General features: G+C 35.8%; 3 protein-coding genes and 1 pseudogene across 3 annotated transcripts; 2 read left to right on the forward strand and 2 right to left on the reverse strand.

The window, feature by feature from the left end:
- Positions 1 to 1,494: 1,494 nt before the first annotated feature.
- On the reverse strand, positions 1,495 to 6,530 carry LIS (WD-40 repeat family protein / small nuclear ribonucleoprotein Prp4p-like protein). Its single transcript, XM_087128177.1, has 6 exons — positions 6,241 to 6,530; positions 4,801 to 5,774; positions 4,040 to 4,493; positions 3,750 to 3,947; positions 3,561 to 3,642; positions 1,495 to 1,840 (listed from the first exon to the last, which is right to left on the reverse strand). Exons 2-6 carry the CDS (start codon positions 5,685 to 5,687, stop codon positions 1,749 to 1,751), a joined length of 1,713 nt encoding a protein of 570 aa, XP_086984303.1. The 5' UTR covers positions 5,688 to 5,774; positions 6,241 to 6,530; the 3' UTR covers positions 1,495 to 1,748.
- Positions 6,531 to 7,548: 1,018 nt separating this feature from the next.
- On the reverse strand, positions 7,549 to 10,897 carry LOC111789287 (mitochondrial outer membrane protein porin of 36 kDa). Its single transcript, XM_023670006.2, has 6 exons — positions 10,738 to 10,897; positions 10,580 to 10,647; positions 9,582 to 9,692; positions 9,290 to 9,376; positions 8,443 to 8,651; positions 7,549 to 8,126 (listed from the first exon to the last, which is right to left on the reverse strand). The coding sequence occupies exons 1-6, from the start codon at positions 10,784 to 10,786 to the stop codon at positions 7,820 to 7,822; spliced, it is 831 nt and encodes a 276-aa protein (XP_023525774.1). The 5' UTR covers positions 10,787 to 10,897; the 3' UTR covers positions 7,549 to 7,819.
- Positions 10,898 to 14,032: 3,135 nt separating this feature from the next.
- On the forward strand, positions 14,033 to 16,052 carry LOC111787704 (pectate lyase-like). Its single transcript, XM_023667733.2, has 3 exons — positions 14,033 to 14,369; positions 14,467 to 15,118; positions 15,367 to 16,052. Exons 1-3 carry the CDS (start codon positions 14,182 to 14,184, stop codon positions 15,838 to 15,840), a joined length of 1,314 nt encoding a protein of 437 aa, XP_023523501.2. The 5' UTR covers positions 14,033 to 14,181; the 3' UTR covers positions 15,841 to 16,052.
- Positions 16,053 to 19,747: 3,695 nt separating this feature from the next.
- Positions 19,748 to 20,498, forward strand: LOC147790394 (basic blue protein pseudogene; annotated as a pseudogene).
- The last annotated feature ends 6,294 nt before the right edge of the window (positions 20,499 to 26,792 follow it).

Below are 26,792 nucleotides of genomic sequence, written 5' to 3' on the forward strand. Positions count from 1 at the left end.
CCAAACTAATAGTGGAGCTACTTAATTGTTTGGCCTAGGTCGAAGCTATTACGATCCCTTGATGCTAGCTTAACGTTGCTCTCAGAAATTTAATTCTCCCTAAGAAGTCCAACAAACATAAATTGACTCACTTAATTTTGCATAAAATAATTTAAGCTTGAATCCAAATAATTTAAACTAACTAAAAAAATAGTCATACTAACCTTAAACGCTACCAAATAGTTGAAACTATTAGAAAAAGGTCGAGTCATACTAACCTTAAACATTTTCGAAGAGTTAAAATTAGTAGGAAATGGTTCAAGCGTATTATGAAGAACTCTTCTTCAAAGCAACCTCGAAAGGAGTCGTGATCATTAACATGTTAAATCTATATTTTAATAATGTTATTAGGTTTTAGTACAAACACCAACGAGTTGAGATCAATTAAATAAGTTGTGGCCAAGAGATTATGAATTAAGCACGTAAAAGCATAAATAGTTATAGAACATGATCAATCAAGGCATTCAACATATCAAAATACAAAGTTGACTAGAATTGTGCTTATTATATATAGATGGAAAGGAAAGAAGAATAAAATTAATGTTGTATGTCGATTCTCATTTTTGTTGTAATCCCCACGTTCTTGAGCTTGTGAATCTTTCTCTGCTCCAAAAGCTCTCTTCTAATGCTCTAAGAATCGTTGAGCTCAAAATATACCATTTTTTCATTTTTAGAATTAACTAGAAATAATGTAGGTATAAAACTTAATGTAACATTGAGACATTATGACGCTAAAAAAAAAGGAAAATCGAAAAACCTAGCTATAAAAGTTGTGTTTCTTCTTAGTTGATTTTATTTTCCCTCTCTCATCCTTGAATCGTTGCAACTCTTGTTCCTTCTCTCTCTCATCCTTGAATCGTTGCAACTCTTGTTCCTTCTCGGTCATCCTTGAATCGTTGCAACTCTTGTTCCTTCTCGGTCGTCTCTCTCTCTTCCTTCTCTCTCATCCTTGAATCGTTGCAACTCTTGTTCCTTCTCGGTCGTCTCTCTCTCACTCATCTTGACCTTTGTTAGTTGCCATCTCAAGTTCATTTTTTTATTTTAATGGCCGACTTCGAGCTACCCAACACTTGTGTCATTCTTCTCTTGGTTTCTACGACCTGTTATGTACTTAAATCTTAATCAATAATGAGTTATAAACTCTTATTTGTGAGTGTTTGTCGTAATTCTATTTGTAGACTTGACCGTAATTTCACAAAATATAATTCTCCGTAGATTAGTAGTTCCCAAATGCTAATTGATTGAGAAATGTTTGTTTCTATTCAACCTCTCCCGGTCATGAACCATGGTTGTTTAATTGAACGAAATTCATAAAGAATAAAGGGGCAGGTGGAATAAAAAGGGTTGGAAGAAGTATTGATACTCATCCATAAAATGTTGAAACTTCTAATCTCCTATGGAGCAAAATTCAACTGCATACCTTTCAACGTTTTGTATCATTTTGTACGCTTTAAGTTTTGGTCTTAATATTGGATCTTCATTTCTCTTTTGGATCTAAAGTTTTAAAACCCTCAATTAACATGAAAATTGTCAGCACAAGATTTTCTTTGTGGCCTAAATTAACTCACTACTCAGCATTCAATCAGATACATGATATTACACGATTAGAAAGAAGGGAGATCATCTGATCCAACCTCTTTTATCTCCTTTACCTCCACATGAGCCTGCAGAGCTTTCAAAACGTCTCCCTCATGTCGGTGCTACGAAACTCAATCAACGTCCATAGTTTGTTCGTCTTTGCTATTGACAGACCAGAGCTTTATGGTCCGATCGTGGGAGACAGTTGCAATACACTGTCCATCTGTTATTGAACAAAACAATAATTGGATATAAACTTACTGACAACTCTTAGTGTTAATGGTTCATGTCACATCGGGTAACCATTCACATTAAAACAAAAGAAAAATGGATGAACTCTTTTATGGTTGAAGTCATACACAAGCAAATTCCATTCAAACACCTTCTAATGTTTTACTCGTCACAAAAAAAGTTGTCCTTCACAATTTCCTATAGCCTTAGTACCAATGACTGTGTCCAAAGGCACTTTTCCTATGTTTTGTTCCCACAATGGTAAATTCTTTGTGTGAGATATGAGGAAGACCTAGATCATTTGTTTTGGAACTCTCAGTTCACTTACCAACTTTGGAGTGGTTGGCTGAGATCGTTTGGCTTGGAATGGAGATAGCAAGGCTGAGTTGGAAGAGGTGCTTTTGAGTTCTCTCTTCAGGGGAAGGGTAAAATTTTGTGGTTGACTAGTTTCTTAGAAGTTCCGTGGGAAAGTTAGCTTAAAAGGAATAATAGAATTTTGGAGAGGTGGAGAGACCAGGTAAGTTTGAAGGTGACTAGGTTTAATTCCCCATATAGGCGTCAGTTACCAGATTCTTTTTGTACTTATGACTTTGATCTTGTTCTTTTGAATTGGAGTCCATTTTTGTAGTTAGGGGTCACGACTGTAATTTTTTTGTTAGGGCTCTCCTTTTTTGGTATGCTTTTGTAAATTCTTTCATTTCTCTCCATGAAAATGTGCCCCTCAAAAAAATACAAGATTCTAAAATTTGAAAGAAATCTTCCAATCTAAGTTGAAGAAGAAAGTGGAGCAATTACAAAAAAAAAAGAAATTAGTGACTGTGAACTGTACAAGATCACAAAAACAAATAAAAGAATTGTATATACTTGAAAAGACTCTTGTATTTCAAATGACACATGCTTTTGTTAATCTTCAAACCAGACATAGCCTTCAAAAGGCACAGGATATAGTTTAGACAAACAATTGGCGCTTACCCCGTATCAATAAAAGAAGGTCGTGCCATCAGAAAACCGACTGTGGGACAGTAAGACGTTATCCCTTCCCATACCTCCCCGCCTCAAACCACCCAAGGATGTCCCCCCTATCCCTCTCAAGTAGAATTCAATTCTAATCGGGATATCAACAGCCAGCAAGAACATGGAGGGACAACTTCAAAGGCAAACTAAATTAGTGATAATAGTTTTTGGGTTTTTGCAATCTGGAAACCCCAGCCACATTCTATCTTGTAGATTACAGGCAGGACAAACGTCATCAAACCTAACAGATTATCATCCTTACATTCTGAAATGCTTTTCAAGCACATTAGTTTATTTTACCAAGAAAATTATTGACATTGAATTTTATAAAAACATGTACGTAACTAGTGTCTATGTCATCAATTCCTTGCAATAGAGCTAAAGGAAACAACTCCATGCTAGAAAAATTGAGATTGTTAAAAAAGCTTTCCCATAGAAAACAATCTATCAGGTGTTACTCCAAGCAGAGAACGTACAGCAGCATAAGGTATAGTTTCTTGCATGATTGTACCTTTCACTCACCCCCCAAGGTAGCGTGAGGACATTAGTGATATCTATGAACCCAAGTTTATGCTAAATACAGGCGTGTGGAAAATACCATAGAAGAATGCAAAATGGTGTGCAACGATAACCTAGGTGGTAATATATGTAAATAATAGTAATACTAATAATGACCAAGGAGTTGATAAATAACTAACCTGAAATTATATCCAAAGATGTAACTTTTGCTTCGTGGCCAGAGAGTGTCTTCACAGGCTTAAAATCACGAGCAGACCAAATCTGGAAAAAAAAAATGAAGCCTTAAACTAAAGTGAGAGGAAGCAGCAACCAAATGACAACATAAAGTCTTGAACGATATTATATTATCCTGAAGTGTTCAAGAATACCTTTGCAGTCATATCAAATGATGCAGTTACCAAGAAGTATCCCTCTTGAGGCTCATATTTCACCTGTGAAATAAGGTTTGAGTGTGCAGGTATTATATAAAGAGATCTTTTCTTCCTTAAATCCCATATCCGACAGGTGTTATCTTCACCACCAGTAGCTAAATGATAACCATTGGGTGAAAAATTAACTCCAAGGACCTGATGAAAGCAAGGTAGCAGTCAGGAACAAACAAGTGAAATTTATTAAAATTAAATGTACGATCCCAATGTAAGAAAGGAAAGAGATTTACTGGCTTGACGTGGCCTTCTAAGGCAAGAACACTTCTACCAGTTCGAAGGTCCCAAACACGAGCAAGTGCATCAAGTCCACAAGATGATACTAAAGATCCATCATGGTGGAAGTCTATGCCATAAACACTTCTACTATGACCTTCTTGAAGAAGCAACTCTACACCAGTTTCAATGTCCCATAATCTCCACGTCTTGTCGAAGCTAGTGGTGCCCAAGTACTTACCTGATGGGTGGAAGGCAATCCGTGCAAGGCGGTCCAGATGGCCCTCAAATGTTCTAAGGAGAGATCCTTCAGTAGACCACAACCTTGCAGTTCGGTCAGCAGAGGCAGTTGCTAAACACTCGTTCACTGGAGAAAATATCACATCAGTAACCCGCTCTGTGTGTCCCTTAAAGTTGGAAACCTTCCTTACTTGAGGCATGCTCCACATTTTCGCAACTCCACTTAATGAACTAAAGAAATTAAACAAGAAAAATACAAAAAGCATCACATAGACGAAAACTTTCAGCAGAAAAGTAAAACGAAAGCTAAATACAAAGCCTATCAAGTAATGGAGTGGAAAATGAAAAAATCTTCACTCATACGTTAAATTATGGTTAAGTAGGAAGATAACAGTTAATCTATAGCCACAATCATCTTTTCTATTTCCTTTTTCTTTTTCATTCTGTTTCTTTGTTCATCTATCAGTAGGTAAAATGGGGGTTATATTGAAGAGGAGAAACTGGTATTAGTTAATAACTGCAAATATATGAAGGTTACCTAGTGGCGAGGAATTTTCCATCAGACGAGAACGAGCAACCAGAAAGTGGTCGATCATCTCCTATCTCACTGCAGTCCAGAACCAAACTTTCAGCCTGTCTCAGAGCCCAATCCATTTCAGCTTCCACATCTTCATCTGGATCATCCCTTTTCCTCTTAGCACGCTCAAGACGTGCAGCTGCTCTTACGATCGAATATTTTGCAATATCAATTCTTGCATCCAAGAGAGCCTTGGGCCCCTCAGTATAAAAAGGATATTGAAGCACTTCTTCCTCAGCCTCCTCAGTTCCACCAGTAGCTGCTGCCTCCTCTTCCTCATGAACTTTCAACAGCTTCTCTAACTGCCCTTCAGCATCTAAACGTGCCATTATTGACCGCAACCTGTCCCGCCTTTCCATTTCTCTTTCTCCAAAAAGTGTTATGGGTTCACCAAGACGACGAAGACGGGCTCGAACAGCCATGTCATTAGTAGGTACTGCTAGAGCAGAAGCACGGCGCTTCATCAGAAATTCCTGCATGGCTTTTTCCTGACGCTCTCTTACCTGTCTGCTCTCTTCTGATACTTCATATTCTGCAGTTGAACCTTGAGTGGCACGGGAAGGAGCCAATTCATCGTGTTCTGAGTCAGAGTCACTTGTTCTCATCTCCCCATTTTGTGCTACAGGGGGCCTGAAGAGGAGAGGCCGGCTCGGAAGAGGAGCCAATGGACGTGTAATTAGAGGAGGGGGGATGGGAGCAATGGAAGGCACAATTGAAGATGGAATAACTGTTGTAGCTGCAGGTTGCATTGGTTCTGCTGGATTATCAAGATCCTCATTTTCACCACCAGGAAGGATTTCAGGAGATTCCACAGCAGTTGATGCAGGGTTTTGATCATCAACATCCATGATAGCTCGTAAATGAAACTTCTAAACAAAACAAGCTTATCCCAGATATTAAGCTCTTTTTTTCATTCTCTCTCTACAATCAAGCCCCTAAAAATTAGTTAATATAACAAACGTGAGATACAAAGCCGATCACAGATAGTAAAACGTGAATTTCATCGTTAACTGAAAACCTCCAAAAGTAAAGGAATGTGAAAAATCAAACTAATCATGAAGAAAGTAGGAGGTAATAGTTGAGACTGCACCGTCTTCGTAATAGATTATCGAACATGGATTTGATGATAGATACAAATCACGAAAATAGAAATAAAATCCCTTTTTCCTACTCTGAACACGACACTGCAATACACAATTTCTAGACTCCCATAGTTGTACTTACAAACACAAATTTCTCTTATCATGTTTGCAGTAATAACACGAGTAGGAAAAAGGAATCATCACTGCTACGGCACCAGAATAGGCCAATCAAGAGAGTGAAATGAAATAGCTAAAGTTAACAGAGAGAGAAAGAGAATGAGAAATGGAGGGAGATTCGGATCTTGCAAAGGATTTGTACCGTCAGAACAGCATTCCCAGCCGCCGGAGATGGTGCAGTCTTGCCCTCGTCAGCAGGTGAACTTTCAGTCCGATTTGGGACGACGGGAATGTCAGACGGACACCAGTAACAAATTGAGAGGAGGAGGGGGGGGGGGGAGCGGGAAGAGAGGGAAGAAAAAGAACGGTGACGACAGCGGCGGGGCGGAGCTGCTGAAAGGGAGGAACCGGCGTGAAGAAAAGATGAAGCGCACCAGGAGAGATTGAGGAAGATGAATGGGTTAGGGACTGGGCACACCTAGGTTTCCTCCCGTTTTTTCTTTTTCTTTTTTTAATTATTTTATTTGATAATTTGGGCTGAATTATTGGGCCATTGTGGATGGATTTGTAATTTTTTTTTTTTTTCCTCCATCCTATTCCCATTATATGTTTTTAATTTCAATTATTTTTAATAATTTAGAAGTTATTAATAAATTTTGATAACTTTAAATTATTTGTAGCATATGTTGGAATTGTTCCACTTTCACATATTAATGAACCATTCCAAAAAAGAAAAAATATCCAATAATACACTATTAATTTATTGATTTAATTATTATTTTAAAATAAGAAAAAAATGTATATTCTTTTTATTATATATATATATATATATATATATATATATATATATATATATATTATGAAGATATATGTCTAAGTCAAACGAATTTTAATAGTTATTTTTTAAAAAAGGAAAAATTATGAAAATAATCTCAAAAACTTCGATGTATATATGTTTTTATGTTATAAACTCATTTTACATTTTTTTTAAACTAAAACAAGCGAAACATGTTGTATGATATTACTAGACTTTCGGGAGCAATTCATTCTTTGTGAACCCATCATACAACTCTTCGTTGTACCTTGCTCTTATGATGAGAAGAAAAAAAAGAAGGCGTTAAGGAATTCTATTGGCTTGGGAGACACTTTTCGAAGGCGTTAAGGAATTCTATTGGCTTGGGAGACACTTTTCTACTAAGAACAAATGATGGAAGGATTTCCGAATACACGTCACTCAGAGAGATTGTCCAAGTTAGGGAACAGAATTTGGCTTTGCTCCTTCAACATCGTGAGAAGTGATTGTGCGAATGGCAAAAGAGAACTCAAATGGCAAAAGAGAACTCAAAAGGAACCATTACACAAAAACAGACAGATTTAGCAGAGTTGTTCTTGTCAGTTTCCGCCATAACCAAACGACAAACCACTGTGGTCAATTTGTGACGTTGATCCCAAAACCATGGTGGCCTTTGTCTGGTGGTGCGATCTCTTCAGACGTTAACAAACACCTTCATGAAGCAAAAGATTTCCATTGAATTTTAAGGAAAAAAACCACCGTAAAGTTCACATCGCCACCGAAATAACAGTGGCTGTTCGTGTCAATTATTTTCACAATCCCCCAAGACTTCCAACAGGTGCAACGAATTGAAAATATTGCGGAAAAGGACCTACCAATGTTCCAGTTGGTGCAGGGAAAATTTGATAATATGAAAAATCAACTGTCTACGACGCTATTTAAAAGCTTATTTAACTCTCCCAGTAAACTCCAAGGAGGAACAGATCTCCTAAGGCTTAAGAGCCAAGGCCAGACCGATCTTCACATTCTTTTCAATAGCCCGTGTGTCGACTTCTCCTGAAATGGTGAACAACGATTTTGGGCGCCATTCGTGCTGGATTAGAGCGCTTGTCCTACCATAGTTGTTCACCCGAGCCTTCACTGATGTCAGGTGATCAAGAGCATGCTGTGTGCCTATTGTAAGAGTATTCTCGTTGCTCGAGAAGCTGTGGGACAGCTCGGCACCAACCGCCGTGTTGCTCAATGGGCTAACAAGGTGGTAATAGGAAGCAGTGACAGCATCACCTTTGTCATTCCTGTAAACCGTCAACAACAAAATGCATATCATTTGTATGGTCCAGGTTATGACAGAAGGGCCCATAAGTTCTATTGGAAAGAACATTGTTCTGAAAAATTTCCAAATTTAGAGTTGATCATCTTTTCAATAGAGCCAAAAATCTTCTGATAGAAAGAATCCTTTCTTGACAAATCTCTCGCTAAAAATTGATTTATCCGAGTAAAAGTGCTCCATTTTTGTTATAATATTTCGAGAATGAGGATAAAAAATAACTGTTGGAATGCATTCAACAGTATAAAAAAAAAGAAGTAAAAGGAAAGAGCTTGCTTTCTTACAAGGTAAGGGCCGCAATAAGATCAGAGTGAGTGTAACTCAAGCCAGCGTTCAATTTAGTGAGGTTTCCTGAAGCAGTGTCGAATGACAAATCCGTCCCAAGTGAGAGTTTGTCATTTCCAACAACGCCCGAGAAGTTAACAATGGGGCTGGCAGTCAGACCAATGCCAGTGCTTATTCCAGCATATTCATGTTGATATAGGAGTTCAACCTGAAATGGTGATCATAAACCAGATGCTTACAAGAATCTCAATCTGTGCCCATACTAGGGGTGCAAATTGTTTTATAAGTAATGTTGCACGATAGTTATACTTTAATCTACTTTAAGATACAGTCTAATATGCAGTATGCTCATTAAAAAATGAAAGTAAAATAATGCATAAAAATTATTAAATGTTCAAAATAGTTGAAAATATAAACTAATTTAACTATTTTCTTTCAATAAAATTATATAGTAACAGGGAAAAAATGCTTGCAAGAAACTCGTTCCAACAACTTATCCATGAGAGACTCTATCCCCATGTACCCCAGACGAATTTCTCAAAAGATGGGAGTTGTGAGATTCCACATCAGTTGGAAAGGGGAACGAAATATGCCATATAAGTGTGTGGAAACCTCCCACTAGTAGACGCGTTTTAAAATCTTAAGGGGAAATCTGGAAGGAAAAGCCTAAAGGGGGCAATGTCTGCTAGCGGTGGACTTGGGTAGTTACCGGAGTTCTTTTTGGGGGTAAGGATGGGGGTGGAGAAGCCATCCCTGTTTCTACCAATTATTAGCAGACTACAGGAGATCATCAATTTGTTTTGTCCCAGTAACATTACATAATTTGAGAAGTAAATTGATAACTACCTTTCCAGATCTCTGGTCAGGAACACGAAAGCTGAAAATTGTCTTCAATCCTGGAGCAGGTTCATCAATAGTAATAGTAGTGTGAACCTATATTAAAAGCAAAAATAACCTTTTAGCTATAAGGCTTCACATCAGCAGCTACACAATCGTTTTTTTTCTAATACAATCCAAAGGAAACTACTTACATGCCGAACACTTTGCGCATTTCATTATACAAACTTATTCAGTGAAACTAACTATAGTTTCATAACAAATGGAAACATTATCAAATGTTTACTCATTTATAACTTACATTGGAGTTGGTGTCAACTTTTACATCAGTTGTGATATTGTTGTTCTTTAGCTGAGTGCTTACATCTGCCAAAAATACCTCACCTTTCTTAACTCCAGTTGAACTGATAGCCTGAAAAACAAATCAAAGATAAAGTTCAGCAATAATATAAGAGAAACACAAAGATTAAAGATACATGCCATACCGCATCATTTAAGGGTCAAAGAATCGAACGTTTGTCTCATAACAAATGCCTAAAAGTTGGCCATACATTACGTCGTAAAATTAGATTATGGCAATTACTATATACACTAGTATTTTACATATGAAAACAATAACAACTTTACGAACATCTAAACATAATGAAAAACTTAGAGAAATTAGAGCTTATTGTTTAGACAAATGGTAGTATTCAATATATCAAAAATTTTATGAGTGGCAAAAACGGGGATTTCCCTTGGGAGTGCTTGTCAAAAAATTGCATTCGGGTGAAGTAATTTAAGAAAACCGTGCAACCTATCTAACGCAATAACGAATGTCCCCAATTCCTTGGAAGAAGAAAATGAAATACGAACAACCGCCAAGAAAACGAAAAAAAGAACGTACATTGCTAAATCTAAATATTTTCAATTCGTTGTTCAACAACCTCCACAAAAATTACGAAACAAACTTGACACGAATTCCAAGAATCCTTCAGCTCTTAAGCACTCGGTACAGAGAGATTAAAAACAAGATCGACATCGGGTCTGAAAATGACAATACTAGTAGAAATAAATTCTTGAATCTAAGAAACAAAGATTACAGCCTTCCGACCTACCTACCAAGAAACGAATATTAATTACATAGAAAGAAGCGAGGTCAGTCGGTCCGTCGGTCAGAAAGTCGGTCAGCCAAACACAAGCGATACACAAAGCAATTACAGCATAAAGAATGAACAACAATTTGCGATTGCAATAAAGAACAAAGAAAAAGCAACAAACTCCGATTGTAAATCCAATCAAAAAAATTCAGAAACTCACAACTCCACCGGAAGTGTAAGTAGTGACGGTGAATTTATGGTCGCTCTGGTAATCCTTGTAGAGAAGATCTACGGAAAAAGAAAAAAAAAAAATCATTTCAACGAGAACTACATACAGAAAAGAAGAGGAACAACAAAATGAAGAAGAAATGAAGCAACCTCTAGCTCTCTTGCCGATGTCGGAGTAGAGACCTGGACCTTTCCCCATAGCTTTTTCCGAGAAGACGAGATTGAAGAGCTTTGGTTGAGCGCAGAGGGAGAAATGAGGAAATCGTGGTGAAGCCTGGCCCTTGAAATTTGAGGAAATAAAATAAAAAATAAAAAAATGAACGCATAAGGAAGAACAAGAGAGAGTTTATCTGGACCGTTGGATGTTGCATTCGGTGGCGACGCGGCTTGGTGACCGTTGATTTGCGGTCTAATGAGTCCTTGAGAATCGGAACATTGGACACGCATATTCGTTGTTGCAGCAAACCCTTGTGGTTTGGATTTCATTTTCTAAGCTAATATTATGGAATTAATTATTAGGGTATTTCCATTTATTAAATTCGTTTAATCTCATTACAAATCATAAAGATGGGAGCCACCTCATGTATCTACCTATGTGGTTCCTTACTCTCATCCGGACAAGATCACGGTTAGAGAATGGATGAAGACCCATTAGCTACACCCATAAAGCTCGTACAAGGCTCGTGCATTTCATGGCTCAACTCTAGTTCTACTTGTTAGACGAACACTACTCTCCATAATGGTATGATATTGTCCACTTTTAGCCTAAGCTTTCGTGGCTTTGCTTTGGGCTTCCCCAAAAGGTCTCATTCCAATAGAGAGAGTATTCTTTGATTATAAACTCATGATCATTTTCTGAATTAGCTGATGTGGGACTTTCATAGGTCAAATTGTCCTAAACTTCTTGAATAATGTAGGACTTATTCAAGAAGTTTAGGACCTATATTAAGTGAAAATATTAGTACCATCGAAATTAGATCGAAAATCAAACAAAAATAGGTCAACCTCTCGAAACTCGATTTGGTGAATCTAGTCGTGTATGAAAAAGGCATATTAATTATGATAATTTACAATTTAGAAAAGAAAAACCAAAGCAAAATGGGTTTGTATTTTACTTAAACAATCTCGTTTAATCATAGTCATTGTCGTAGGCTAAGTATAAAATAACGTCATTTTTCATTGACATGACTCTCCACAATGATATGATATTGTCCACTTTGAGTATAAACTCTCGTGACTTTCCAAAAGGCCTCATATCAATAGAGATAGTATTCTTTAATTATAAACTCATGATCATTCCCTAAATTAGCCGACGTGCGACTTTCATCCAACAGTTTTCACGAGGTTCTCTCTATCTCTTTCTTTATTCGTTCGTTTCCACATTGAATTTGTTGGTTAATTTTTTGGGTTCACCATTCTTAGATTGACGATGAATTTTGAATCAAATACCTATTTTGGCTCATACCAAATTAGATAAATATAGTTCCATTGTAAAATCAATTGGCAACGAGACGAGTAATAAATATAGGATCTTATAAATACCGTAACTCTTATATCATATTTAGTACTGAATTATAGTTTACCATATATGTCATATTTGATAGTTTATTATAGTCAAGATATTTGCCTTCTATTACTGTTTATTATATATATTTTTCATTTATTGTTCTTTCTATTTATTACTCTCTCCAAATCCTCGTAATTTATTTGATTATAAACAGATAACTTTCACACTATTTAGGCGTGATGATTTTAACAAATATTCTCATTATCGTTAATGAATATAGACGAAGTTATAAACAAGTTAAACGAGGCGGATGTCTCGGATGACATCCAGACTTGGATCAAGATTGAACTTAAAAAATAAAAGTCGATCCATTCTTAATTCTTTTGTACATAATATCTTTGTATAAATTCCTCGAATATGGATAAACCATGGATCAACAACGATAGGTTATCAGGTGATCTTCATTAAAAATGGGTAACGTCACTGGGAAGGATCAAAGTTCATGTGGTGTTAGGTTCGATGGATATTCATCAAAGTGAAGGTTAAGATTGAGACGTTTTGGTTGCATGGCTTGATACTCTTGTTCAGCTCACAAAAGATAAGATATGTTTCTCGAACTTTGGTGAGTAATTAATTTACTCAGTAAATAGTTAACTTAATGTTATTAACAAGCTTTATTAATTATCTTTCGAAATGTTTTAATTTTTATTTGTAACAGGTTGTTTGTAGGTTTTTGGTCTAGATCGGATCCTCGATCTAATCATTAAGCTTTATCCGTTGGCTTTGTTTATGCTTACTACAAATTTTCGACTCATATGTAAGACACGCTCTCGGTCAAATATGGCTCGTCTAGTAAACTCTTTTAGCAGCTTGAAGTAGTACCCAACCCGATGATCAGGAATACTTAATGTTCACAACTTAGCACATAGCATTTCAATCAGGGATTCCGCGAGGATTAGTAAACTTGTTTAGGACCTTCGATATGTTACTTACTTATATCGCTCAACTCTTTTCTCGCGTATCACACCATTAAAGTGGTTATTTCTTCCCAATTCCTTTAATTTAATCTATATCAATAATTTTTAAGGTCAATATAGATCAATATCGATAAAAACAAGCCAAAAGAAGTCAAATAGGACAAACCAGAGCTCGTCACACACCGTCACGCGCTCACCATGCACCTTCCACCTTTGGCCACATGTCTCACCTTGTTTTCAACCTTAGGATACTGCCTAATTCCAAATCATTCATGTGGAGTCGATTATCGAAGAGACTTCAATTCTTATAACACTCTTCTCGTCCAAATTGATAGACAATTAACAACAGACAAAGAAATAGACAACAACATAACTATCCAATCATACATGTGTGTTTATAAGAATAAATAGTTCTGTTTGAACAAATCAGATCTCGATCCATTTATATTTATGATTTCATAGCATTATTCATATGACTTGAGAACTCGATCAATTTGAACTATCCAATTTAAACCATTCTGAATCCGATCAAGATTGAGTTGGGTTAAATTTTCTTTTTTCGGTTTGAGTTGAGTTGAATTTGAAAAATCGAAAAAATTAGTTCAGTTCATCAATCAAATTTTGTCTGGTCGGACTAAAAAATAGAGTTACAACTCAATCCAACCATGCCATACTTAGATTATTATGAATATTAAGAATATTTGACATTTATAACCGATGTAAATGATGATTACGACTCTAAATATTTTATATTAGTTATTAATGTAACATGACGGTGAACAACTGACCCAACTCAACCACACAATCTAAACAAAACCAAGGAATTTACTAATAATTTGAATTGGTAACGATCTTGTCGCCATCTTTTTCTATGAACTTTCTAATTTTAGGCATTAAAAATCCATTATTGGAAGCCCACAATGAGTATATAAACTCAACAATCCTTCCTCATAATCATCAATCATCAAGGCAAAAGCATTCGTGGTTGGCCTAGATCATCTGGTGATTTTGGCTTTGGGGTTCTCTCGAGAGCTCACTCATCCTCACCAGCGGTTCTAGGTCAACACAAAAAGGAAAAGAAAAAAAAAAGAGAGACAAAAAAGCATAACAATGGCCGGGTTTAGAACGTTGTTCGTCTTCTCGTTGTTGTACTTTGTCGCGGCATATACCGATGCCAATGTCGATGACCATGATGAATATTGGCTCACTCGTGCTAATGAGGCTAAGAAAGTAGCCCAAGATGCCTACAATCCTAACCCAGAAAGCGTCACTGAGCATTTGAACGTCGCCGTCCATCTGTAAGTAGATCCATAATAAAAAAAGTGTTTGTGAATAAATGAAATAATATGAATATCATGAAATGTCCTGTAACGAAAATATGGTTTGTTTTGGCAGGGCAATGGTGGGTGACAATAGTACAAGAAGGAGTCTCAATAAATATAAAGGACCATGTTTGAAGACAAACCCGATTGATAGATGCTGGAGATGCGATAAAAATTGGGCTAAGAATCGAAAGAAGCTAGCCGAGTGCCCGTTAGGGTTCGGCCACCAAACCATCGGCGGAAAGAGAGGACGCATCTACGTGGTGACCGACGCATCTGATGATAACTTGGTTGACCCAAAGCCAGGAACCCTCCGCTATGGCGTGATTCAAAAAGGTCCACTTTGGATCATTTTTGGACGTAGCATGGTCATCCGGCTAGCACAAGAGCTGATGATCTCAAGCGACAAGACCATCGATGCTCGTGGCTTTAATGTACACATTGCCTATGGCGCTGGCCTCACCATTCAATTCGCCCACAATGTTATCATCCATGGCCTTCACATCCATAATATCATCTCCAAATCCGGTGGCTATATTAGAGATTCCGTTGATCATTATGGATTTAGAACACAAAGCGATGGCGATGGTATCTCCATCTTCGGCTCTTCTCATGTATGGATCGACCATGTTTCCATGTATGCATGCCAAGACGGCCTCATCGATGCCATCATGGGTTCCACTGGCATCACCATTTCCAATAGTCATTTCACTCATCACAACGAGGTAACTAATTATTTCATTTATGACATTCTGCTTTGTTTGTGACATACTATTGTGGGTTTGTCGTGGTTCCTAACATGGTATCACACCCCAATGTGGGTTTGTCGTGGTTCCTAACATGGTATCACACTAACATGGTATCACACCATCGTGGGTTTGTCGTGATTCCTAACATGGTATCACACAGTATGGAATCACACTATTGTGGGCTTGTCGTGCTTCCTAACACAATATCATCTATATATGAACAGGCTATGTTATTCGGAGCAAGCGATAGCTACAAAGAGGACGAGATCATGCAAATAACGCTCGCATTCAACCACTTCGGGAGGGGATTAGTGCAAAGAATGCCAAGGTGTAGATTTGGGTTCTTCCATGTGGTGAACAATGACTACACCCATTGGCTAATGTATGCCATCGGAGGTAGCCAGCATCCAACCATCGTGAGCCAAGGCAACCGATTCATTGCGCCACAGAACATCAATGCAAAAACGATAACAAAGAGAGAGTATGCAGATGAGAGTGAGTGGAAGAAGTGGTCGTGGAGATCGGAAGGGGATTTGTTTCTGAATGGTGCGGTGTTTGTTGGGTCGGGAGACCAAACCAAAGGGAAGAAGAAGGACTTGACGAGGTATGACATGATTTCGTTCAAGCCAGGGTCTTATGTGAAGAGACTTGTACGCTTCGCGGGAACACTTGAATGTCGTGTAGGCAAACCATGCTAGCTTTTTCTTTTCTCCTTTTACCATTTTTTTTCTTTCTTTTTTATGTTTTTATTCTTGTTGTTCTTCCTTTAGAACTAATAAATTCCAAATTTTCTAAAGAATTTTATATAATTCATCCCTATCCTTATCCCTCTCCCTTCTCATGATGTACTTTTTTATATTTAATTTTAATAATTTATGTATGGATCAATAATATCTTTAATTTCATCTTATTTCTCTAACCTTCATATGCCTCTTTTGTTTGACATCTTTTGTTTGACATCTTTGTCAAGAATTTATGGTCGGGTAGTGCATTCACTAGATTCGTCTGTCGGGTAGTGCATTCACAATGGTGTCATTCGATAAAAAATAAATCATTTGAATATCTCATTTTCTGTCAGGAATAGGATATAAATCCAATCACTCAAACTCTAGCTTGGCCACAAATCAAATACAGCGCATTTGATTTGTATTGGGTTAGGGTGAAGTTTTTAACCGGTTTCATGTCATGATTTTGACTCTAGGTTTCCTCGGGCCAAACGGATATTGGCCCTCGAGTGCTAAGGCATAAGGAAGCTTGACTGCCTATTCTAATGCTCCTCCTCTACCTCCAAATTCCTTGAAATCTCTTGAAGAGGTTGTGAAATGATTTATAAGGTCCAAAATCAACTATGAACTTGTGAGGACCGATCAGTTCAAGTGCAATAAAAAATGGCTTGGGGATGTTAACAAATTGGTCGGTTTAAAGCTTGTAGAAATACTTGTAGAAATACTTGTAGAAATGGCTTAGGAATCGCTTGTAGAAATAGTAGAAATCATTTAGTGGGTTATCTTAATGTTCCTTAAATCCCGAGTAATTTGGTCGGTTTAAAGCCTTAACTCACGGTTCTTTGGATTTTTCTTTCATATATCCTTGTGTCATACTTCGTTTAGGGTTCATATGAAAATCCAAGCGATTCCTAAGTATTTCTTAAGAAAAATCCAATGTGGCTACTTACCTCGTTCGGGACCTCCATTCTTGAGCTTCCGATATCTGAATTACTTCCAATTTTCTTCCACAGACTCCTTATTGTGTCTAGTTTCTTTTTGTTTACCGTAGCCTAAGATATTCACCTCCAAAGTTCGTCCAAAATCATTCTTCTCGCCGTAGCTAAAACAGGGGATTCATCATTGGGCAACCAATTTTGGGGGTTTTCAAGGCCCGATTTCTTCATGGAACCTCTTCCATATCCTTTTCTCAAGCTACATGAATTAGTTTAGAGGACATTCTGTGAGTGTGGGACCTTAATTTTGAGAGATCGTTCTCGGTGTGCAACTTCCCGAAACGTCGGATTTTCGATCTCTTGGGTAACTTGTTCTACGACGTTTCGACTCTCGATTCCTTCATCAAAACTACTCAAATTCTTCCTCTGAAGCTAAAGAAATCCTTAATTTGAAGGAAAAGGGACCATAGATAGGATTTCATCACTTATCCCCAACTTAAGCCCGAAATCGATTTCCTTCAATTGGGCACGCTCCCGAGGTTATTTCTCTTCGTGGTCTTCAACGGAAACACTCCGTGGAGGTGCAGAAACTTATTGGGATCGTTCTTGCTCGACGAATCGTCGTGTATCCCCGGATTGCATTTTCAAGCTTTCCTTTAAGTTCTTCAATGGGGGATTGAATTGGGGAAATGGTTTCTGGGCACTTTCAGCACTTCATTCCTTCATAGAACTTGTGGGTAATCTTGCTTAGAAACTATAGAAATACGTTTGGGGAGAAATGGTGGAGAATTGCTCTCGAATTTGGAAGAAATCAGAGAGTAGGAGACCCACAATCTAAACGCTCATAACTCTTGAATGGGCTCTCAACCTTGCTCGATTCTTGTTCCATATTGTTGCCCCAACTTCAGACTTTATAGGAGAAGCTTAAACTGACATTGAGAGCTCCTGAATCGTCGTGAATTGGCGGTTTGGATTTTATGGAATATCCGCCGGAAATATCTACTCCGATCAGAGCCTCACCGACTTTGGTTTTGAATACCAGCCATTGGATGTAATGATCTGTCCGTCTTGTAGATCATATCCAATTTTGGAGGAGATCCAAGCTGAGATTCAAGGTTTGAAAGATTTTGCTCAGATGGTCACGTAGATGCTCTGATTATGATTAGAGGGGCATTTTCGTGATTATCCATCCTTTTAGGGGTATTTTGATAATTTGCCACTTTTCGAATATTTTATTATTATTTTCTTTGAAACTCTATAAATTTTCTAAATATTTTTCATCGCTTGTTGGTCATTTTTCTTTTCTTCCGCACATATTGCATCACAATATATCATATCATAAACAATTCAATTTATCACATATCTCATACCATAACATATTTCATATCATATGACAACATATATATATATATATATATATATATATAAATATATCCATCATACACATATCGTATCATAATCATATCATAGCGTAAACACTTCGTGGTCATATCGTTCCCTTACTTATCATAGCCTTAACGTCTTATATCTATCACAGTCATGTCGTTACATGAACGTACCTTAGTCATATCATCACATGAACGTATTCTAACGCTATTGTTCTGTCAATCTATCACAAACCTATCCCTTTCTACCCATATCCCTCACTACACATAACCTAACCATATTCTTTTATCAATCTCTCATATTCATAGCACTTCGGTATGTAACCTAACCTTAACGTTTCATGAACGTATCTTACTCCTATCGTCACATTTCGTCTTGTGCATCCTTATCGTATCCTATCTCAAACATATCATTGAACACATCGTACCGTAATTCACATATTCTAACATATACATAACATATGATAAGCATATCAATCCACAAACAACTCACACATATCAATATATATGACACGTGCCGAACCACGAGGCACGTGTCAACATCAAATATAACTATGCCGATAGTAAGACCACTTACTTGATTAGCTTAAGTTGATGTCCAGAAGTTATCATTAATGAAAGTTCGATTCTATCCTTTGAAATCCAAGCCAACCTAGGTGAGCCCAGGGCATCAGTTTCAAGTTTGAACTCTATCAAATTATTTTTTTAATTTACATTGGTCCATTGTTAAAAGTTTTGAAATGTTATATATCTATAATTATGTTTTTATTAAAAATCTTATTTTATATGGTTTCTCTTGTATAAAAAAGTTGAAAGAGTTATTTAAGTCATTCTGTGCTTTCTGTCCTCTGTATTTGTTTTTCTTATTTTTTTTTTCTTTATCTGTATTTACTATGTGGCCTTTTGCTTTTCTGGTTTTTCTCTTTATCTATATTTACTCTCTTTAATTTTGTTCACAAATTTTCTTTGCCATTTTATTTTTAATCTATTTATTTGTCTACTGATATAAATTTATTGATCTAATATTATTAATCTAATGTGATTTACTAGAATTCATATAAATTATTGGCATTTAGTTTCTAACTCAACTAAACAATTATAATGATTTAATGAAGATTTAACCATGATTGGCTGTGATTTCTAAAAAAAAAATAGGACAAATAAAATTAAGATTTAATATATATCTTACTGATCATATCTATCTCCACGTAAATCTTGTCTTGTGAATTGGGTAAAGTCATTCTCATTTTTTCCTCAAATTAAACCTGTCAATTATTGTTTTTCTCTTTTTTTTAGCTTAGGTGGGCTGAGGAGAGATAATTGGGGAAGGAATGAGAGGTTACTAGAGAGAAAGGAGGAAGATTGTTTCTCTTTCTTTTAATAGCAAAACGAGGAGACGTAATCAATTGCAAAACCGCCCACTACTTCTCCGCAGGAAACAAAGGAAAAGAAAAAGATAAGTTTTGTATGTTTTACATATCTTTATAACCATCATTTTCAAGCTTCAAAGGAACACAATTGTTTTCCATATCTTTTTTGAGAGCTACTTCGGCTTCACGAATGGCTCGACACGAGGGGAGCAGCGGAGCGGTTTCGATGAGCACGGTGGCTGTTGCAATGGCGTTGTTGCTGCTGTTTGGCTTCGAACATGGCGATGCTGCTACAACTTTTGTTGTTGGCGACTCGAACGGATGGAACCTGGGCGTGGAAGGATGGCCTAATGGGAAGGTGTTTAGAGCCGGTGACATATTAAGTGAGTTTTCAACTCTCGTTTTGATAGTTGAATAGTAACTGATGTTTTACTTGCTTAATCGTATCTGTTAAGAATAACGCTCTGATACTATGTTAAGAATGAAAAACGCTCTGATACTATGTTAAGAATGAAATCCGGAAGTGAGATCGAAAGTCGAAAATATTCTACTAACCAAATCCTGGAGATAAGATAAAGCCTTGAGGGTAAACCCGAAAGGGAAAGCTCAAAGAGGATCTGGGTCGTTACATTACGGCTATATAAAATATATTCAAATAGTATCCGATCGAATTCGATCGAATTCGCAGTTAGGTCGCAATGAATACATACTTTTTTTTTTTTTTTTTTTTTTTTTTTGTAGGATTCAACTATAACTCGACAGTTCACAACGTGGTGGCAGTGGACGAGGGGGGTTATAGAAGCTGCATAGCTCCCAGAGGCGCCAAAGTTTTCAATTCAGGCAAGGATGAAATCACGCTCTCAAGAGGAAACAACTTCTTCATATGCACCACCCCAGGCCACTGCCAAGCTGGGATGAAAATTACTATCAATTCCCTCTAGTTCTTGACCACCCCGTATCCCTCTAGTTCTTGACCACCCCGTATCGTTTACACATCGATCTCGATGTAAATGTTCTAAGTAACGATGATTTGGAAACATTGTGGAAATAAAATAATTGATAATAATTAAGTAGTTATATGTATCTTATTATTATTTTTTCTCTTTGTTTATTTATATCGAAAAATTAGGATAATAATGTTAATGCACTAAATTGTTTTATTTTTATAAATTAATATAAACAAAAAAAAAATTAATATAAATTAAAACGGGTATGTTTCCTTAAATTTTTTCTATTAATAACTTAAAACTATTATTTATAATAAAATAAGTTCAATTTATTTAATGTGTAAGTTTTAGTTTTTGATTAATTAAATTTAAAATTTGTTCATTTAATGCTTTGATAATAATTTGTTCATTAATTAGTACCGCGGTTTACATTTCACAATTCACAAATATAGAAAGAGAGATAATTAATTATATATAAATATAAATAATTAATTAGGAATCTTGATTTATATAAATATAAATAATGAATTGATTGTATTGTTTCTTTTTTTTTAATATTTATAGATCGTATTTGAAAATTTTTATAATTATTTAAATATATATTCTATACATTAACTAGGGTTGTGACTTAAGAAAATCAACGAATCTTTATCTAGAATAATGTCATTAAGAAATTTTATTATCTTACATCGTCATGTTGTCATGCATCGTCGTTATCATATAACATCATCATAAAAACATCATATAATATCATATGGCATTATCATATAACTCAATTATGTCATCATACGTTATACATTATACACCATCATCATATAATATAGTCACAACGTCATAAATATAAAGCATAAATGACACATACAAGGGCCACGAGGGTCTCATGCATCAACCAAGTCGTCCAACCTATTTACTTGTCTTCCGTCCCTTGAAGTTGCTCCACGGAGTGTTTCCGCTTAACTTGTGAGGACCGATCAGTTCAAGTGCAATAAAAAATGGCTTTGGGATGTTAACAAATAGGGAGAGGGTACTATTGTGGGAGTCTCTTTTTCCTCTCAACAATTGAACAAATAGGGAGAGGGTACTATTTCTCCACTTTCGATTCATAGTTACATTACTTATAGCTTTCTTGTTCGTAGACAAAGCTAATTCGGAATTGTCTTTCATTCCAAGGCATAACTTGTATCCATGCGCTTCATATTCGCCTGGTGTTCGCTCCCAGGCTCCCACAAGTCTTGACCTTGTGTTCAAGTCATAGCAAGGAAGATCTCGTGTATTGAAGAACTCTTGCATGGTTGAGTACTTCAAGGAGTCTTACAAGCTAGGGTCTAGCTCTATTGTTCTCAATACCTCTATTAAGGAGAAGGTCTAGCTCTATTGTGTTGGTGACGGGCTAGATCATCTTTGGGCTAATAGGCTAAAAATCATCACTCGTTCCCTCCAGCTAGCTTGGTCATATTTGCAAGCTAAGGCTAGAATCAAGCTAAATGAGGAAAGGTAAGGTAGCTGAATCTGGTCTCTATATCTTTCATTCTTTGAGCTTCTTGTTTCTTGTTGCTAATCAATATCTCAATGGTTTATTAGTGCTATAGTTTGCCTGAGGTGTCCCGACATGTCGTGGCTCACATTCATTAAGTTTTTGGATCAAGCCAAAGGTAAACAATCTGCCCAGCTTATCTTTTGTTCTTGTGAGCGCATTAGAATCGTAAGAGACAATTAAAAGGTGTAGCCCTATTACTTCCGAGTGAATACCAAACTATCCTAGGGACCTAGAAAACCACCACGACAATCCTCATAGACAAAGGTAATTGTCTAGACCGATAGCAACCAATAAAGTGTTTGTGGAGCTTCCACTCACTTTTCACTTTGGTATGATATCGTTGAGCTAGACATGAGACTGGTTAGGGATGTGTGATCCATCCTATGGGTGGGTGTTGATTATGCAGGTAGTCAACGAAGCTAGCACGTAGAGAGGGATCTTGGGGAACCATATGGCCTGTTGGACAGGTTTGCTAGCTAACCTACCATGGATGATGAGCAAACTAACACTCACCATGTTCTCCCACCTAATACAGAGATTTCTTTAATGTGGCACCTCAATATCGGATGAGCAGATTAACACTCACCATGTTGTCTCCTCCTAGGTTAAGGATGCAATCAGAGTCTGCAAGCAGGTTGCTTATTGGGTATATTTATGTACTCACTTATTTCGCCTTATTTTTCAGGTATTTGCACCAATCGAAAGGGAGGAGGGTTTGAGAGCTGGGCAGTCACATAAGGGGTCATTTCGGAGCATTAGTCCGTCTTTGTGTTTGAGTCTTTTGTACTCCATTTTATAATTGTATCCCAAACCCATTTTTCACGGTTTGTAATAAATTTAAACAACATCCACCAATTTGGACTTTATTATGTATTTTAACGTGGTGTTGTTTGTGTTAACTGGATTTTAATTTTACCACATTTTCGTGACAATAATTCCTATCCCAACCCTATTTATATACTATTTATATACGTGATAAAATTCAAAATAATTCTTATTATCAATGTATGGATCGAGAGTTTATAAATTATCATCAAACTTTTTAACGTTAATTTTGAAAGTTCATAAATATTTGGTTACGATATATTTTTGAGATATTTTTTAGAATTTAAAAGATATTATTGAAAATGTAAAAATATTTGAAAAATAAGCGGTGGGCAAGAAATAACACAAAACACAAAGTAGCATTGTTGGATGGCGTTCCCACGCTCATGTTTATTCACCTTTCTATCTCGCAACTCACCCACGTCCTATCACCACGACAACACAACACAATTCAACATCACCCTCTCACTTTTTCTCTCTTTTCTTTATTTCCCTCTCTCCAAGGCTAAATTTGTAATTTTCATTTCACACACGCTATCTTACATCAGATAAAACATAGTAGCAAGTTTACACTTCACGACACTTGATACCTCTGACATTTCTCACGTGCTTTTAAGAACGAAAACTAGCGTGTTTTGTCATCTCTCACATATACTCTAAGAAAATTTTCAACGGGTTTTGAAAATCATATATACGGTTGGTATAAGTAGTAACTTTTAACTATTCTTAGAATCGACCTTATTCAAACGTCATGGAAGTTCATGAAAAAAAAATATATATATGCACAATTTCTACTGTATTATAATAGCAATATTATACATCATATCAAAATTAACTATAACAAGATTACCCTTTTATTTCCTATTTCACGTTATTATTCTTTTTCTCGAATAGAAAGTAAAAACATATGATTCAGAATAGAAAGTAAATATATATAATTATCTCACTATTCTCGAATTGGTTCTTTCGATGAACTTTTTTTTTTCTTCTTATGGTTCGTCCTTGTTTTTATTAGTTTCTTCACTTTTTAGATTCTATTTTTTTTAGTATTATAGTCTGTCGTACTCATCTCCTCCTTCCAATTTATTAATTTTTGTAACGTTTATACAAGAACCTAAGTTTAAATTTTTTTAAATATGAAGATATTTGATAGTAATTGTTAAATGAGCGGTTGAAACCAAGAGTGTAATTCTTAGATTTTTTTAAAGTTTGTATTGGGTTAAATTTTTTTAAAATAAAAATTTTAAGTCGGTTAGGGAGAAGAACGAAATACCCTTCACAAAGAGTGTGAAACCTTCCCTATCAGACGCGTTTTAAAGCCCCAAGGAAAAGTCTAAAAGGAAACATCCAAAGAGAACAATATCTGCTAGCAGTGAATCTAAGCCGTTAGATATTTTATTATACCGTCTTTAAATACATTTGAATAAACTAATAAAAAAAACTATTCATATATTTTATATTATTTTTAAACACATTATTTTATAATAGGAATAAACTAACAAACAACCATCCGGTTTGATTCTAAGAATATGATTTATGATAGGTTCAGGATGCATACATTTGGGTTGTGTTCAACGTTAATAGATAATGCATGTATTTAAATACTTTTAAAACATATTGTGTTCATTTTACGCGTTCTTAACTGCATATGTTTAAACTATAATTTTTTGTCTTACGAACGTTTTTCTTTTTTAATTTAAGTTATAACTTATTTATTATGTATTTGTTGCAATCTATAGTAAATTATTAATTTACATTTTTATCGCTCTTCAAATAATTTAGGGCACTCCAAAATTATTAATGTCGTGCATAAATACATCTGTTTCGTTAGTTAAAATATTTTTATACCAGTTTTTATTTTTGTTATGCATTATTTCTTTAAATCAATTAATTTTTTTTTATTATTTTTGTATTTTCCTTACTCTTAGAAAACCAATTCGAATTGATGTGTATATTTATCTTTAGTACTATTTGTTTGAATAATTATGGATTGATTTGTGTTTGTTTGTGAACTTTTAATGTCTTTTATCTAATATTATACCTAATAATTATGAATGGTGGATAAATAAATATATTTTTAAATAATTAATTTCTTTTTAACAAGCTGACGGTTGGGTTGGGTTGAGTTACCAATCTAACCAACCTGAACTTTTGGGTTGGTTCAAAATAATTCTCTAAATCCAATCTGATCTTCCTAACGGTTACGTACGAACAAATTATATACTAATTTTAAATTAAAGTCTCGTGGGAACAAAGTATTTCAAATATAATAAATATTTATTATGGAAGTGAAAAAAAAAAAAAAAAACATTGAAGGCTTTTAAAAAATGAGAAATGAAAATTAGAGAAATTAATGGAATCTGGGAAAGGTGAAAGAGATTGAAGGTTGAAAATTTAAAAGATGCTTTGAATTTATGAAAATAGCTAAAAAAAGAAAAGAAAAAGAAAAAGAAAAAGAAAAAAATAAAATAAAATAAAAAGAAAAAGAAAATAATTGTGTGTTCAGAGCAATTAGCGGTAGTGGACATCAGGATGGTACTGATCCCTTATTTCACACCAATTTGCCTTTCCCTCAACTTGCCTACCTTTTATTTTTTTACTTAATTTACTTTTTTCATTTTTATATTTTAATATATTCTTTATTCTATTTTTTTATAAACTTATCTAGAAAATTTAAATACGTCATGATCTAACCTTGTAACAACCTTAGATTTCTACTGACTTAAAGTCTCTACCGTCGTCATCGTAACATATTCTCTTCATTCATCGTAAAACATTATCATAGACTTACATGTTTGAAAATGTCTTTAAAGTAACATAGCAAAATGTTAAATAAAAAAATAAGACATTAAAAGTAAAAACATCATATACTGACTTAAAGTCTAAGAAATGAAATACCACTATCTATGCACGTGTCATGGTCTCTACTTGCGATGTTGTTGTTAGCCGTATAGAGGTGTCTTGCCTTTACTTGAAATAGAAGTAGCTAATGGCTTGAGTATTTTAAGAAATACTTGGTAAGTGACCCCACTGTTGGGGTCAGAGAATGCAAACACATGCCACTCATAATCTTGGGACCTATTGTTAAAACTATCATAAGGGTGGCCTCAAGTCCAGACAAATTGGATGTGTAATACTTACCTACATATGACCCAGATATGCAAGTGCGGATCCCCAGGCGGTTCGCACCTCCCTGGACCCATCATAGTCGAGTTAGCTGTCTGTATCGACGTCTGAAAGTCAGTAGGACCCCGAGTGTCATGTGAGACATGATTTTCATCATCATCATAGTGTACGCGTCCCTAATCATCATCATAAATGGGAAAGTAACCCGATGTATATGAACACGCATAATGCATGAGGTCTATATAGTTTTCATTTTTAAAATATCCTTTTGACACAACCATATGCATCATTCACCCATTAACTAAGGTAACATGCATACATTGATCTGTATGTCATTGGTCTGATCCAATCTATAACATTGAAAGGTTCGATGACGCATGGACTTACCTTGTAGTTTAATCCAAACTTTTGTATGTCGTTCATCAAGCCATCTTCATGCATACCTTGATCAGTTTCTTATATTTAATAAATAGTTGCATGACCGGATCATATCCTCTTATCAAAGTTAATGTACTCAATAGAAAATGCTAAGGTGTCAATACTAATGCTAGAAAACCTCGAATACTTAATTGAGTCTTAATTCTCAACTTTCTCACTCCCCTCAAGGTGACTTGCTTTCTTCTTTTAACATATTTTTATAGGGTTAACCCCCATTTGGTACCTAGTTTTGTAATGAAGATCTTGGTATAGACTTTTGAGCTATTATCCCTTAGACTCTCTCCTGAGCGACCTATGGGGTCCTATGCTCTATGAACAACTCAATCATGACCTATGCCTGAGGCTTCGTACGTTCCTGGCGA

This window comes from Cucurbita pepo, chromosome 11 (assembly GCF_057944985.1).
Source record: "Cucurbita pepo subsp. pepo isolate OVF chromosome 11, ASM5794498v1, whole genome shotgun sequence".
NCBI lineage: Eukaryota > Viridiplantae > Streptophyta > Magnoliopsida > Cucurbitales > Cucurbitaceae > Cucurbita > Cucurbita pepo.